Here is a 14,769-nt window from a genome sequence, read left to right as displayed (position 1 = left end):
CCAAGCGGTCCGCCAAGCAAAACCAAGCACACATGTTGTAGAACAACAACCACAAGTCCAAGGGTCCATCTCCGGATAAAGCTGCTTAAATGATGGTGCACCAATGCAAACCCGCAGACATGGAATGCAGCATATTTTTGCCGGTCCCTGCACACACCAACATCAAAAATATCGATCGATCGTGGCTTTTGATCCTCACCCGTTGACCGCGGTAGCAGTTCTGCTTCAGGCGAGCAGCCCAACCCCGGTCCGAGGCACTTGGCACTGTCGTGACACTGCCTCGCTGAAAAAAAAAAAAAAAAATAGAAACAAGGTAAAGAAAGTACTGTAAGCAGTCAATTCTTTACCAAGTATGTCGTCGTGCAGCACACCTCGCAGTGCCTACCTACCAATAGGTATGTCGGTACCTGAGTAGGTTGGTAACGGGTAGTAGTTCCAAGGTATTCGGCGAATGGCTATTGAGAATCCGGGTATGCAGAACCTAGAGTAATAATATTGGATACATTCCACCTCGGGAACCCACACCCACGCTCAAATCGTCACCACTTCACTTCCAACGGCATTGTGGAAAGCCGATACTTGGAAATATTGTGCCTGTACCGGAAGGTGAAATGTGGAGGTGTGTCTGCTTTGTGGGTTTACCCGCGGGCAAGAAATGCCGTGCAAACGAGTTCTCGATAAATCTTGGTAGTGAGTGAAAGAAACACAAACACACCGGTGGATCCAATGCTGTATGTATCTTTTGGGAAAATAAGGGAGAGATCAGACGAATAAGGCCGGAAGTCGGAAAATAAGGTGTCGCAGGGCTACCCTCGCAAGTCTGGAACCCGGACGCGTACTACTGCGGAGCACTGTACAAGAAAACATGTCATGTATTCTTCAAGTAAGTATTTTCACATTACGTTGTAATACTACGTGGTACTTGGGAGGGTTTTGTATCGGGGTCTAGAACAACGCAGTGATAGTAATGTTACTTTCCTTTTGCCAACAGCTAGGAAAGGGACAATAGACGATGGATACCCCTAACCTGCGGTGTACGTAAGGCAGGTAGGTACCTGGTACCTTACCTGGGTAAGCAAGGAAAGGTTGTAGGTGGTACCTACCTTACATAGTACTTGGTAGGTGGGTTCCATTCCCAGGAAGAAGTTCCGAGGAATTGATTTACTACTAGACCTACGAAGTACTGTACATATTCATGTTGCACCTCGGGCCTAAACAAAAACAAGACAACCCGTGGGGTTAAGTTAAGGACGTTGTTTAATATGAATGATCTGATCTTTATTTGTGGCGCTGTCAAGGCATTGCAAAAATCCGCGTCCACCTTCCACTTGTTTGCCCCGGAGTGGGCGAGACTGGAGCACCATATAACGCCTTGGCGTCGCCAGAAAAACTTCCAAATATGGCGACATCTAGAACCACGACAAGCAACCGAAACCAGCGACGTAGTATTGCCAATCGAACGTGGTGGAGAGTCGAGCGATATGATCTTCAAAAAGTTCCAAAAGGTAAAAATAACCATTACGAATGCACCAAAGGCCAAGAAGTATTGGAAACCATCTGATGTCCAACCAACCAACCCAGGCTCGTCAATGGTCTTTTCAGCCCTGGGCGCAGGGGCCGTGCCCGACGATTCAACGTGGTAATTCTCTTCAATGTCCCACCCCCATAGTCCGGGTTGCAGGTTTCAAAACACTTCTCGCTGGCCCCCTTGACACCCTTGCTCCAAACTCGCCTCGTCCGGGCTAAAGGCTGGGCATCTCTGGGCGGCGGACGGGATTCTGGGGGCGTTGCTGTCGTCCAGTGTCTAGCCAATGATGCCCCATCGTTGACGTTTATGATGGAAGTTTAAGAGGGAAAAATACAACAAAAAAAGAGAGTAGTGGAGAGTGACGAAGAAAAAAACAAAAACAAATTGTTTATGGCGCAGTTGATAAAACTCGTCTCCCCTTTCCTCATTTTCATCCCAAGATTCTACTCCTGTATATGGTCTGGATGCTGCAAACATCCGGTCAGTGCCCTTTTCTTTTTACTGTACGACCTTGGACGAACGACGACAAACGATAGCTTCCTCCTCGGCAACGAGGTTCTTCCCCATAGCGCGGCCAGTATTTTCTCACACCCTCACGCGTGCTCCGATGTTGGGATAACGACCTCACTGCCCGACCTTGACGGCAGGCACGCAGACTAAACCGGTAGTCTCCCGTGTCCCTCGGGCTTCTCGGGGCTGGCCGGCAGGATTGCTGTCTAACCTAGGCTATTCTCGGCTTACTAGACCAAGTCTTTTGTTCTCTAGACGGTTCTGCATGGACGTGGACGGGGACAGCACAAGCATCCGCCGCCCACGCCGACGCCGCAGAAGTGTCTGTATCAGCATCTCTGGCTTGAGCAGTGGTGCGCGGCACTTACAACAAACTAGGCACAGTATCGACCTTTGATAGGCTTGAATCCTATCGCAAATAAATAAATAAATTTTCAAAACAAGAGAAAACCAAGGAGACCTGGCTTTGGCGTGGCCTTTCATCACGCACGTCTTGGCCATGGCCCTGACCATCAAGCACCTCAACGGCGACGCATCCTTCCTTTTAACATTTGAGCCCCTCGTCTCCGGTCCTCGCGACCACGATGCTGCGAGCCCTTCTCCCTTCCGCATACTGCTGGACCCTTGGATCACAGGCTCATCAACCATCTTCCACTCCAAGATATCCGTTTCTACTCACAAGCAGCCGGCTTGCATCTCCTCCTTGCAGGAGCTACCGGAACCCGATCTCGTCGTCATCTCGCAGCACAAGAGCGACCACTGCAACGAGGCCACCCTGCGACAGCTCCCCGCCTCTGGCACCAAGACTCTGATCCTCGCCGAGCCAGCATCGGCTCGCGTCATCAAGTCGTGGAAGTACTTTGACCGCCAAAAGGTTCGCACAATCCCGAAATGGGGTGAGTCTACAGAGCAAGGTCGTCAGGCCGTAGTGCGCATTCCATTGCCGCCCTTGGTGGCTGGCGGTGAACCTGGCGAGGTCACGGTCGCTTTTATCCCTCAGCGGAGAGACATATCCGGCCTGCACAGCGCCATCGGCATCACTTACCGCCCGCCCGGCACGACCGCTGGCGCCACTCATATCACCCACAGCGCTGCGTGGCCCTCTCGACCGCCCTCCATTCGACGAGCTTTTCTCCACCCCCGATCTGCCAGTCCCGCCCCGGGTCCTGGTCCTCAACCCATGACAAAATCCTCCATTCTCACGCCACCCGAGACTCCAAACTCGTACCGTTCCAATGCATTCCCTCCAATCGTCAATGCCGGCGACTCCATTCACCGCTACCCGACGCAGGCTCCGTTCGGACTGCCCCCGACTCCCACATCTCTACGTTCCTCTCGGTCCACCTCCTCCCTTCAGCTTTCTCACCAGCTGTCGAGACTGTCCACAGCAGCAACGCAGGCCCCGCGAAGCCTCTCACTCCTTTACTCTCCGCACGGCATCTCGACGTCGTCCCTCTCGTCCTACGTGACGTCCCACCTCGTCGCCGAGGCAGCCCTCCCGCTGACAGCCCTCCTGCACTGCTTCGACGCCGTCAGCAACCCCTGGTGGCTCGGTGGCAACATCCTCCTCGGCGCGCCCGCAGGGCTCGAGACAGCCACCGCGCTCCGCGCCCGCGCCTGGGTTTCGGCCCACGATGGCGAGAAGGAACTCAAGGGCATCGCCACGGCCCTGCTCAAGACGAAACACTACCGCCGGGAGAACATTGTCGAGGCCGTCAGCCCCGCACTGCAGCGGTACATGCACCAGCAGACTGACGAGGCTGAGGTCGCGAGCAGCCGCGCGAGCAGCCGTCGCAGCTCCGTCATCAGCAGCGAAGCCGGCGGTAGGGGCAGGCCGACCGAGGTGTTGGCGCTGGGCATCGGCGAGCAGGTCGTCATCTGCAACGACGGCGTGTGGAACGCAGAGGCCTCCGCGCCGCCGCCTCCTCCCGAACCGACGTGGGCACCCCCTCCTCCACCAACAATGCATCACCACAGACTGATGCCGAGACCAATCAGCCCAATCGACTTTGAGGCGGCCAATTTTGATGGGTCTGTGCCGTCCATCGAGATTGATGATCTGGATACAGCCAGGGGGCCTCAATTCCGTGGCATATGTTGATTCTGTCTCTTTATTATTTTTTATTTTATTTTTTCAACTCCCCTTCTCTCAAAAAGACCTGAGAGAGCCTTACGAGGTCCCTCTGACAGGCACGACTTTACCTGAAATTGTGTTTCTTAATGTTTTGTCTTGGCGTTGAGCGAACAAGGATATTTTTCTTCTCATGTTGGTTCTGACAGTCCTTGTCTTTGACTGTCAAACTATTGCGCAAGGCACTGGCTTGTATATTTTCCTTTTGTCTCTTCTACTTTTTTGATGATACCACCATATGCAGCACCACAGATCTGGTCTGTTGCCTGTTTTTGAAGATATTGTTCTTTTTAGTGTCCTACTACAAGGTACTTTGCCAAATTGTTTTGAGTTTTATTTTTGGTCGGCTGAATGATATCCAGGTGGACCGGACCTTATAGATGAAAGAATACGAACCCAACTATATTATTATAAGCAAAGTTCCACAATTTTGTGTGTAGTGGTGCGAATATAGCACTTCTTCTCTGTGTGCTACTTTGAGAGCCTGGGTAGGTAACCAGTTGCCAAGCACTAAGCCATATTTGTTCAGGTCAACAACGTCAGAGGCGTGCGCGTCGTTCTTGGATGGCCAAACGGATTGGTGCTGATGGACTTCTGATTCGTCTATTCAACCGTGGAATGAACGCAAGACACTTGAGGAGTCTTGAAATGGTCGCCATACAAAAAGAAAAATAATGAATAATACTACAAATTACCCAGAATGATGGGCCATAGCTCCTGATGCATCCCTCGTTCCCCTGATTGGCTTGGCTTGGCGTTTTTGTTTTCTATGATATTTCATTCGGCAGTCTTAAACTTCCATATCCCCACAAAAAAAAATACCATGCACAGCCCACTCGACAAGGTCGCATTCTCTCAGCACTACTTGAGCTGCTTCAGAATCTCCGTCAAAAAGTCCTCAAAGCTGAGCGTGATGTAGCCGTCGCGGTCGTCATCGTAGCGCTTGAACACGTCCGTCATGCGCTTGAGAGAGATGCAGCTCTGAACAAACAGGTCGAAGCTCATGGAGCCCTCGCCGCGCTTGTCGTACGTCCTGAAGAGCAGCTCGGTGAAGCGGTCCGACAGCCGATACCGGAAGGCGACGAGCGCGTTGCGGAACTCCTCGAGCTGTATGTTGCCGGAGCGGTCCGTGTCGAAGCGGTCAAAGAGCGTGCGCCAGCTGGCCAAGAATGACCAGAGGCCGCAGAACTCGTCGAAACCAATGGTGCCAGAGCGGTCGGCGTCGAACATGCGGATCATCATGCGGACCGTGTGCGGGTCGAAGGCCGTCCAATCTCCGTTGACGAGGGCCGCGGAGAGTTCCTTTTCAGATAGCTGACCGGTGCCTGTCAGGTTTGGAGTCAGTCCCATAGTCCTTCCCTGCCATTAACTTGAACGGCCACATGTTGGCACAAGGGGTAAGCTTACCGTCCTTGTCGACTGCCCTGAACAGCGGCCTCAGAGTGGGATCGTTGCCATCTTTGGTCTCGGGTGGTGCGGGACTCGGCGGCGGGCGGCTTGTTACCGGTGGGCGCTGCTGTGTCGCGCTACCAAGAGGCCTCTGGTCGGGCCGGGGAGGGACAGGCTTGTTCTCATATCGGCTTTGTGGGTGCTGCGGCTGGTGGAACTGAGGGCTCGCCTGGGAAGGAGACGGAAGTTTCTGGTTGCTGCCCTTCTGTATAGTGGTTGCAATTGTCAGCAAGGCTGCAGAGGTGCTTGCGATATCATACAAGTACGAAGGCGCAAAAGGTAGGTAGCGTGCTATCTTACTGATTCGGGCTCGGCGAACCTGCGAATAGGCGGTTCAAGTCCTCAGTTAGTGCGATGAACTTGCGTTCCGGGGCAATTGTCGCGTAGCGTCGGTGGTTGCCATTATGCTACATGAAGGGCTTACCTGGGAAGCTCGTCCGGGTTGTAGGGTCGGTTGTACGCCATATTTTTAGAGTCTTGTGTTGTTGTTTTGAAAATCGACTTGCACAACGGTCACTCCGTGTCGCACAGGCGCGCAACCAAGAGACGGATGGGGTACCGGTCGAAGGATATGATAATTTGGAACTGGATGCTTTTTCGCCGCGGGAAATTAATTGGAGCAAAAAGAGCTGCTACAAGTCAAAACAAACTTTCAAATGTATCGACGAAAGGTAAAGAGGACGTAATAAGAAGTAGAAACCGAGACAAGGGACAAGAAGGGCGTCGTAATCAACGAGCTTGGGGCGCCTTGTGCGATGTCAAAGCTGTGGATATCCGACGGATAGGATGGAGGGGTTCGCGCCGAATCTTTGCGCAAATTGGCTGCTGTTGAGGTGACCTGACAGGACCCAACGTCGTGGGTGCGGGGCGATACGCCCATGTCTGCAACGGTTTCCAGGGGTCTTCTTTTGCTTCTGCACTGCTGCAGGGCAACAACAACCCCACAGGCAATTGTGCTAGACCTAGTTGCGGCCCTGCCTTACGAAGAAAACGCGGGTCGCAACCTGGACACGTTCCTGACCTTACCCAAAGTAAGCTATTAAAACAAACCAAGAGATCCATGGAAATTAAACATGCTGACCTCACAGAACAGGATAAGAAACATTTCTTGGTCAATCGGCTGCAGCTATAGTAATATGGGCGCTTATTTGGCCTCATTCAAGGTCTATCTAGATTTTTTGCCAGGCCTATAATTTCGGCCTACAGCATAGAACACCAACAACAGCCAACACCATCATACTCCATGAGTCTAGCCTGGTCATGAAAGCGCCTGATGCAGCTGCGAGTAAGCGCCTTTGGAATGGCTTTTCCCTCATCTTGTTTCTGCCGGCTCAGGCGGTATGCAGCCAAGGGGCATCCGCGGCTGGTTGTCGATGGTCCTGATTCGATTTCTGATTCTGATTTTCATAATTCAGGAGTTCCGTCTTCCCTCCGTGATCCATTCAGCTGCGTGATCATCAACCCCCTAGTGTACGCTAGCAAAAAGTTGCGGCTCCGGGTGCAACCCGGCACCGGCACGAGGGACAATGGCCCAACTGAGGTCCCCACCCGTTGTGTGGCCGCGCCCCGCAGTTTCACAGCGTGCACCAAGGCAGTAATACCTGAGAGGATCACTGGAACCGAACCCTTCGACTGCCTGCAGAAAAGCGCAATCTTAACTCGGGTAAAGGTGTCCAGACCATGATTACTGTACTCGCTTACACCACCTTAGGAATCCAAACCCCCGCCAAGTAGATCTGCACCACCCAGATCCGGTATTTGCGAAACAGAAAAGGACAAATCCGAACATATAACAACAGGACAGTTTAATCCCAAATCTCGCGGTAATATCCGGCTGGATCCGGTGTATCGGTGTACAATACCTATCTAGAGCGGATCAGCCTTGCCGTCCTGGCGATCATGGACGCGTGTGGAAAGCCCCTACCGGATGATGATGGGGAGTTTTGGATTTTTGGTTATGGGTATGCTAACCAAAAAAAGAATATAAAACAACAAAAACCCCTAGCCGCGGGCCAAGACTAAAGAAGTGTTGGGACTGGCTTTTTGTTGTTGTTATTTTTTGTCCAATAATTCTAATGTGCTGCTTGTTGTCTTTTCTAGGAGTTTAATTTGGAAACCTCCCCCTCATTTCGGTACTAGCCTCCTGGCCACTCGGTCTCTCGGCCGAACCTAGCTAAAAGTCGATATGGAAACAGCTAACACGGTTCCAAAGACTGCAGAATACCCGGTTGGGTGACGGGCTATGTCAGACGATTTTGGCAGGTATGTGCACTGCAGCCTTATATTGACATGCGTATATAATCATGGACGAGCTAGCTTGTTTCCATGTCTGCAGTATATCACGAACTGTTTTCACAAAACATATTGCATATTTCAAAGCTTGATGGGCTAACCATGATAATAGGCAAGGTACGAATATTGCTGTGCAACGAAGAATATTATCCCCAATCTCTGATCTCGGAGCAAGTGCTGAGATGAAGAGACTCATTATGTCACTACACTTTAAACGAGTCTCTCACCACTAACCAACCACCTTTGCCCTTTCCCAGCGAGGACCACAGAGGAACACCAGAGAAGCCTGGACGTGTCGTCACGCTGCTGGAGCGCTCCTTCTGGGAGACCTTGACTGATCACCATGAGGATGCTCCTGATCGCGTCTGGGGTGTTGCTTACCGCATCAAGGCCGACAAGGTGGACGAGGTTAAGGACTATCTTGACATTCGAGAGATCAACGGCTACACCATCCACTACACGCCCTTCCACCCAGCAGACAGGTCCGCCCCAATCAGGACCTTAGTCTACATCGGCACCCCCGACAACCCCCAGTTCGTGGGACCTCAGGACCCGCAGGCCCTCGCCGAGCATATTCACCGCTCCGAGGGACCCAGCGGACTGAATAGGGACTACCTACTGTCCCTGGACGATGCTTTGAACCAGCTGGGACCGGAGAGCGGGGATGAGCATGTCGCCGACCTGTCGAGGCGTGTTCGTGCCATGCAGACTGACTCTGCGGCTCAGGTCGACACAGCATCGCAACAATCCGACTTCCGCAAAGTCCACAGAGCCGAGGAGAAAGAAGAGGCTGAGAAAGCCAGCTAGCAGAGCTGCTTTCCTCAGGCTCAACGCCTTGCGTCGATATAGGATTGACACATGCCGGCTCTCTGTCACTGACGACTTTGCAGGGCTAGATCTTGGCAAATTTCAGTACCGTGCCGTCACCTTTACAAGTATAGAAGCACATAAACACTCGATCCAGCATGGGCGTGCGGATCTTGCAGTTGCGCTGAAGTCAATAGAAGCCTCAAAGACACGGACGTGGAAGGCTCGGCCCAACAGAGAGTCCCATAGCCAATCCATTCTTTTCAATGCAGAACAAGAGCCAGCTCAGATGAAGTTTCATTTTCATGATTTTTGTATAAATTCATATGGATTGTCCACCGTGCCCTCCATGGTCGGGGGGCATAAAAGGGGGTTGGGTATCGGTCGCGCACTAACACCGCAAAGAATCGCCAACAACAAACAGGACGGAACCCCCTGAATGATCCCATCCAGTAACAGTTAATATAGAAAACGACACGGCCCCTCTCCGGGTTCTTTGGCTGCTGCCAAGCTTCGTACCGTCGTTAACCCCTTGCTATTGGAATGGGGTCGCCTTTCAAGTTGGTTGTCGTGGGATACTCTTCCAAGATAACTTCCCCCTCCCTCCCTGATAACCCGTTTTGCTTTCTCTCAGTAGGGCCCGCCCTGAGGGTTTTGCGGGGGCATCTGTTGTTGGGGGGGTATTTGACCGGAGGGGTCAGGGTAATATCCAGGGTGGCCAGCTGCGGCTTGCCAAGCTATGCACATGGCTTTCATGTCAATAGTCGTTTCCTCTCTCCATCGTATACAAAGGGAAAAGAACACTACAGCCCCTTCCAAATCTGTCGGTCTCTACTTACTCTGTGCTGGTGGAGCTCCGTAACCTGGCATCTGCTGCGGGTAGCCTCCGCGACCATAAGGTTGGGGGTACATCTGCGGAGCACCGTACTGTTGTTGGGGGTGCATCCCGTACGGCATCGGGTGCATCTGCGGGGACGCATAGCCACCCCTGCCACCGTAGCCGCCTCGGAAACCACCACCACCGCCCCTTGGGCCAGTGTCGGAGGCCTTGTCGACACGTATCGTCCGTCCGTCGAACCTACATTGAGTCTGTGGTCAGGAAGAGACAAGAAAGACAAAAGAGAGGCGAAAATCTTTTCTTTTTTTCTTTTTGGAAAGCCATTGTCCTTTGGGACTTGAGCTTACTCGACGTTGTTCATTGCTGTGATGGCTTTTTGCGCATCATCTTCGTTGGTATATCGCACGAAGCCAAATCCTCGGCTGCGACCTGTATCTCGGTCTTTGACGACAACCTAAACACCCCCAAACGCTCTCATGTCAGCCGAAAAGCTGTCACAGGGAAACTGAGAGAGCCCCCTACTCTTCCCGTCGGTCCCGAGGTTAGACTTACAGCCTCTTCTACGACGCCGTACTCCTCAAACTTCTGTCGCAGAGTACCTTCTTCCGTGTGCCAGGCAAGGCCGCTTCCAACCCAGACTGTCAGCATTACTCCTTTTGAAAAGGGGAATAAGCCTGACTAGAACAAGGCTGTTGAGCAACGGGAAAGTGGCCGTGATCTCACCCAATGAAGAGTTTCGACATGATTCCAGAAAAAGAAAGAGAGAAAAGAAAAAAAAGTGGTGTGGGTAGCGGGCGCGTTTCGTCTCTTAGCGAGACTTGATTTCTGCTCTTTCTGTTATGCGCGCCATGGACTTGGCTGCTGGTCAGCCTTCTGGTACTGGTAGAGATCTATTTGGTTTGGTTATGAAGGACGAAAGAAGCTAGTTTGGATACATGACGCACATGCGCTCTAGAAGAGAAGGAGAGCAGATATGAAGTCTAGTATTTTTTTCTGGCCCGTAGTAACGTGCGCGCATCCAGGAACAAAGACTGACCGGCTCTAGTAGCGCGCACGCGATGTGTCTGGGTGAAGCCTGTTTCTTTTTGTTTTGTTTTTTTTTTTAAAAAAAAAGGGAAAGATGACTTCCAACTGACGGTAGGTAGGTATACTCCAGTAGACGGAAGAGCTCTTGCTAGCTGATGGGATGCATATACTTCAGCTGTTCGAGTCAAAGCTTGCAAAAATAACGTCTTTTGGACCAGTAACGACGGCGGGTAGAGTTGCTTAGGTTTGCGGAATGCAGACGGGCGCTACGGTGCGCGCGATATATTGGATCAAGAAAGGACAGGATGGACGAACCATTTGGTAATGCAAGAAAAAAGTGAGCTCAAGTGGACAGGTTGGGTAGCAGTGAGGGGAAGGGTTGGGTCAGTCTAAAGTGGCAGAGCAAACAGTGGGTGGTGGGGGGATGTTGAAGCGGTGCTTGGGTGTCCTGGTAGGTATGGACTGCGAAGTGTGGGCTCTTTTTTTGTCCCTCCCTATGGGCAGTGCCTGTTGTAGGTTGCTGGTTGTTTGTGTCAAACATGCGTAGTATAGGCGCTAGTAGGTTAATAAGTGGCAGGGTCAGGGATGTATTTTGGTATCTGCGGTGGACTTAAGGGTTGTAGGAGAGCCGTGTCGTTGTGAGTAGACTTGTGCCCAATACTGCCACATCGAGTAAAGAACATGGCACTGAATGTTGCACATTATCGGACGGAGCGCAAAGCTCACCAACGTGCTACCAAGTGACCAGCCAGGGGGTATGACCGTTGATGGGGTCATAGGTGAACGTGCCCACATAGGATTTCGTTTGCTCATTCACCTTGATCCGGTCAGTTGTCGATTACTTTTGCTTGTATGTACAGTACAGTAAGTATCAACAGTCTTTTTGACCCGTCGAGTTGGGATAAGACGTGGTCGAGTGTTTCCTGATTGGGAATTATGAATAAAATATCAAAAAAAGCATTTGTCGCTCCAACGCCGAATTACGTAGCACCATGGTACCTCCCGACACAATATTTAGTACCAGGTGCGGCGGCCAAGCGGACTTGGGAGCATAGGTAGAGCTCTAGATTGACCTGTATCAGTAGACCTTATGAAGATGCATCTCCAATCAAGATCAAGGGCCGGAGGATGTTTGCTGCAGGGTTTGAGAAGGGAAGCATGCATGACTGTGGCGAGCAAGGGGGGTTGCCCCCCAAACAAGAATCAAACAGACGAGGTGAATGACAAGGGGTGGTCATTGGTGGCCGGTCTCCGCAAACGGAGCCAAGTCCAAGGTAGGGCATCATCCGCAATACTACGTAGTCCCAACCATCGGCCAGCAACTGACAGCTTTTGGTGGTAGCAGCTATAGGCTAATCTTGGTATTCGATGCTGGGAGCAATTCGGGGGGTTACTGTGAACCTGGTTGGGTACCTAGTAGGTAGGTAATGATTAGTAATGCCTTACTTCGGTACTGAGGTATGGAAAAGGCTGGCATCTGGCGGGCAGTGGGCAGATCGATCAAGTAAGTACATGGATATATACGAAGTATGTTTCGATTATGTGTTTAAATAGGTGGTACATGCTTTTGCGTTCGATCGATTTGGTGTCAGTTGGAAGTGTTAAGGGGATTACTATATTTTGTCATGTGTAGCAGCCTGCCTCCTTGCATCCGTGGTCTGCATGCATTAATGTCTGATGTTTGGATGGTTTGCTTCAGGTATCACGGTGTTCATCAGCGTGATCAGGGTAAACAACTGGTCAATGTGCAGCAGAAGGGCGCATAATCTTGACAAATGTCACACGCGATGCTGTTTTTTTTTTTTTTGGTTTGTTTGTTTGCCTTCTGCCGCTGCAACCCATTTGGGGCTGGTTTGCGCTTACCATGTACCGGTACTGACATGACATTGAAAGCGTTCCCTATCGCCCTTCCATTCGTTAGCCTCGTTTTTTCTTCTTCTGTTCTTTGCTGGGCTGCTGCAAGGGCACGAATCGCGGCTTGTATGCTCCGCCAGACAGACCAATGAATGTTGAATGGGATGGATGGTGATGGACGGAAATACAACCCCCAGATTCAGGGCTTCCAACGGAGTTCTCTCCACCCAATCAATCCTTGTTTGGCTATGGCCCAGCCCTTCCTTCTATGCCGAGCACATGATGGTGTGCTCCATAGAGTCGCCGGCTGAAAGAAGTGAGTCCGGCGGCGATCTCTCCACCCTTTGCCGAAAGCAATGCCGTTCAGTAGCTATAGTAAGGTACAGACTAGTGCTCAAAAAGGCAAGGGATTTCTTGGTTTGAGTAAGCAGCGTTGCCAATGGTTGGTTTATTTTGTATTTCCATATTGCGTATCCAAGGCGCGCGTGTATTGGTTGTAATGATTCGATTGAATTGGAATTGACGCAATTTGTCTTTTTTTGCTTTTTTCGAACGAACTGGATCGCAGGAGCAAAAATCAAAAGAAAAAAGTGCGATAAAGTAAGGAAGTGGACACTGTGATACCACCTCACTGGAAGTCCACCGAGGTGAGTGCGGCGTGCGCAACAAACCGTTAGAGTTGTGGGTCGCATGCACGCACTTCCCAGCACCACTCTGCCAGGGCAAGCTAGGGTAGCTCTGCTACTGTAGGTATGTACCCCTGCACTGTGCCTTGCCTATGGCGCACTTGTTCCCACTGTACTCCCTTGTTTCGTACCTCGCACCACTTCACTACTAGTATAGCACCAAACCCCGTAGAGTGAAACCTGGAGTGCAGGGAAAGCATCTCCAGCTCCAGCTTCTACCAGGGCTGCAGCCAATATGACCGCCCAATAAAGAACGTACAGGTACTAACTAATATATGTGAGATTCCAAGCAACCTGCGAGCTCTATCCACTCCACTATGAATAATTCCCATGACAGCTGACGGAAGAAAGCGGCCGAACAAACACCACGAGGTTTACAAAAAGTCGTTGTAGGGTCCAACATTAGGTATCCAAAAGTTCAAGACTACAACATGTACTGTACTACTAGCAGAAATAGGGTTTGTTCTTGATTCATACAACAACATCAAGGTTGGTATTCATTGTCAAGAGCAGGGAAGCTTTGGATGAGATATGTGTCTTATCCAAGGTAGCTAAAGCTAACTAGCTGCCTACAGCGTACCAACTTGAAGGAGGAATGGGTACGAAGTTCAGGCAACATACTGTAGTTCATGAACACGCATACGATATCCATGGTATCTTGTGGGTGCATGACCCGCCTGTACCCACCGGGCTCCTGATAAAAATCCATATTGTTTTCGCATCCACCAGACCTTACGGTACACCGCAGGGTCACCACGAACATACTACATACATATAGCATCGAGAACTATAACATGCGATTCTCTCGCAACAAAGCCGTATGTTTTTTTTTTTTTTGTGGGCTCCAAGTTGTTTTCTCGGCAGACATACAACAGCGAACTGATAACACATTGAAAATTGGGCTCCAATACGTGGCATGTCTTATGTTTTCAGTACTTTACTTACTGCCTGAGGTATGCTTCAGAACCCAAGCAAGCCAAATACCCCCCCCCCCCCCCCCACCCACTAACTAGCAGGGAATCCGTACCACCTTCAAGCACAAGACGCCAAGCTTCCAACTCCGGACATGGATTTAGCCGCATTGCAACCCAAGCACGCATCCCCACACACTCTCTTACCTCTGACCGATATTCTCTGACACTATGTTTCCCCTGGCTCCTTACTCACCTTAGCTCCTTTTTTTTTTTTTTTTTTTTTTCTGTCTTTTCTTCTCCCGCCAGCCATCACGCTTCGTCCAATGTCTTGGTTGGGTCTTATTTCTCGAGGTTCCTCATGCACGACTTGACTGCAGTACATGGGATGAAACAAGTGTGTTGCCTGCTTTAGGTTTTTCGTGTCTTGACGCTCTTGATGATATGCAAGGCCTGTGTCACCTTTGAAGCTGAATTGTTCAACACGTCAGTTACTATACTTTGGGGCACAAACATGGTAGTACTTCGACATGCTTATGTTGGATAAGATTTTGTCTACATGACTTACTTGGGAGCTACTTTACATGTCAGTGGATGAATTAGAAAGTTGGCGGCTCTCTCTCCCTATTCAAGAACAAAAGCTGGATGTCTTCGCTCAGCCGCCACTGTAAGCAAGGTATATGGCCAACGTCACCATGTGCGGCATAATAAATATCGTGGGTTGTAAGATGACTAAA

At 50.8% G+C, this 14,769-nt stretch overlaps 4 protein-coding genes across 4 annotated transcripts; 2 read left to right on the top strand and 2 right to left on the bottom strand.

Moving 5' to 3' along the window:
- Window positions 1-1,185: 1,185 nt before the first annotated feature.
- On the top strand, window positions 1,186-4,570 carry MGG_04819 (uncharacterized protein). Its single transcript, XM_003713701.1, has 2 exons — window positions 1,186-1,505; window positions 1,582-4,570. The coding sequence occupies exon 2, from the start codon at window positions 2,538-2,540 to the stop codon at window positions 4,137-4,139; it is 1,602 nt and encodes a 533-aa protein (XP_003713749.1). The 5' UTR covers window positions 1,186-1,505; window positions 1,582-2,537; the 3' UTR covers window positions 4,140-4,570.
- Window positions 4,571-4,694: 124 nt separating this feature from the next.
- Window positions 4,695-6,437, bottom strand: MGG_04818 (sorcin). The gene is made up of 4 exons (XM_003713700.1): window positions 6,043-6,437; window positions 5,919-5,937; window positions 5,577-5,823; window positions 4,695-5,494 (listed from the first exon to the last, which is right to left on the bottom strand). Exons 1-4 carry the CDS (start codon window positions 6,081-6,083, stop codon window positions 5,031-5,033), a joined length of 771 nt encoding a protein of 256 aa, XP_003713748.1. The 5' UTR covers window positions 6,084-6,437; the 3' UTR covers window positions 4,695-5,030.
- A 242-nt stretch (window positions 6,438-6,679) lies between these two features.
- MGG_04817 (cation transport regulator-like protein 2) lies at window positions 6,680-9,542 on the top strand. Its single transcript, XM_003713699.1, has 6 exons — window positions 6,680-6,903; window positions 7,034-7,579; window positions 7,719-7,750; window positions 7,831-7,880; window positions 8,023-8,027; window positions 8,168-9,542. The coding sequence occupies exons 2-6, from the start codon at window positions 7,518-7,520 to the stop codon at window positions 8,715-8,717; spliced, it is 699 nt and encodes a 232-aa protein (XP_003713747.1). The 5' UTR covers window positions 6,680-6,903; window positions 7,034-7,517; the 3' UTR covers window positions 8,718-9,542.
- On the bottom strand, window positions 8,998-11,663 carry MGG_04816 (uncharacterized protein). Its single transcript, XM_003713698.1, has 6 exons — window positions 10,500-11,663; window positions 10,279-10,389; window positions 10,108-10,180; window positions 9,903-10,009; window positions 9,557-9,795; window positions 8,998-9,454 (listed from the first exon to the last, which is right to left on the bottom strand). The coding sequence occupies exons 1-6, from the start codon at window positions 10,571-10,573 to the stop codon at window positions 9,348-9,350; spliced, it is 711 nt and encodes a 236-aa protein (XP_003713746.1). The 5' UTR covers window positions 10,574-11,663; the 3' UTR covers window positions 8,998-9,347.
- Between the last annotated feature and the right edge of the window lie 3,106 nt (window positions 11,664-14,769).

The sequence above is a fragment of the Pyricularia oryzae genome, chromosome 2 (assembly GCF_000002495.2).
Source record: "Pyricularia oryzae 70-15 chromosome 2, whole genome shotgun sequence".
NCBI classification, from domain to species: Eukaryota; Fungi; Ascomycota; class Sordariomycetes; order Magnaporthales; family Pyriculariaceae; genus Pyricularia; species Pyricularia oryzae.
Note: the sequence above shows the minus strand (reverse complement) of the source record. Positions and strands in the feature narration are given on the sequence as shown.

Bases quoted from the DNA above. Each gene is read 5' to 3' on its own strand.
- MGG_04819 (XM_003713701.1), top strand. From the start codon at position 2,538: ATGGCCCTGACCATCAAGCACCTCAACGGCGACGCATCCTTCCTTTTA.
- MGG_04816 (XM_003713698.1), bottom strand. From the start codon at position 10,573: ATGCGCGCACGTTACTACGGGCCAGAAAAAAATACTAGACTTCATATC. The intron at 10,390-10,499 runs GTGCGTCATGTA...CGCGCATAACAG, and splicing joins CCTTCTCTTCTAGAGCGCAT to AAAGAGCAGAAATCAAGTCT. The intron at 9,455-9,556 runs GTAAGTAGAGAC...CCATGTGCATAG, and splicing joins CGGAGCTCCACCAGCACAGA to CTTGGCAAGCCGCAGCTGGC.
- MGG_04817 (XM_003713699.1), top strand. From the start codon at position 7,518: ATGGACGCGTGTGGAAAGCCCCTACCGGATGATGATGGGGAGTTTTGG. The intron at 7,580-7,718 runs GTATGCTAACCA...TGTCTTTTCTAG, and splicing joins TTTTGGATTTTTGGTTATGG to GAGTTTAATTTGGAAACCTC. The intron at 7,751-7,830 runs GTACTAGCCTCC...ACGGTTCCAAAG, and splicing joins GAAACCTCCCCCTCATTTCG to ACTGCAGAATACCCGGTTGG.
- MGG_04818 (XM_003713700.1), bottom strand. From the start codon at position 6,083: ATGGCGTACAACCGACCCTACAACCCGGACGAGCTTCCCAG. The intron at 5,495-5,576 runs GTAAGCTTACCC...CAAACCTGACAG, and splicing joins CAGGGCAGTCGACAAGGACG to GCACCGGTCAGCTATCTGAA.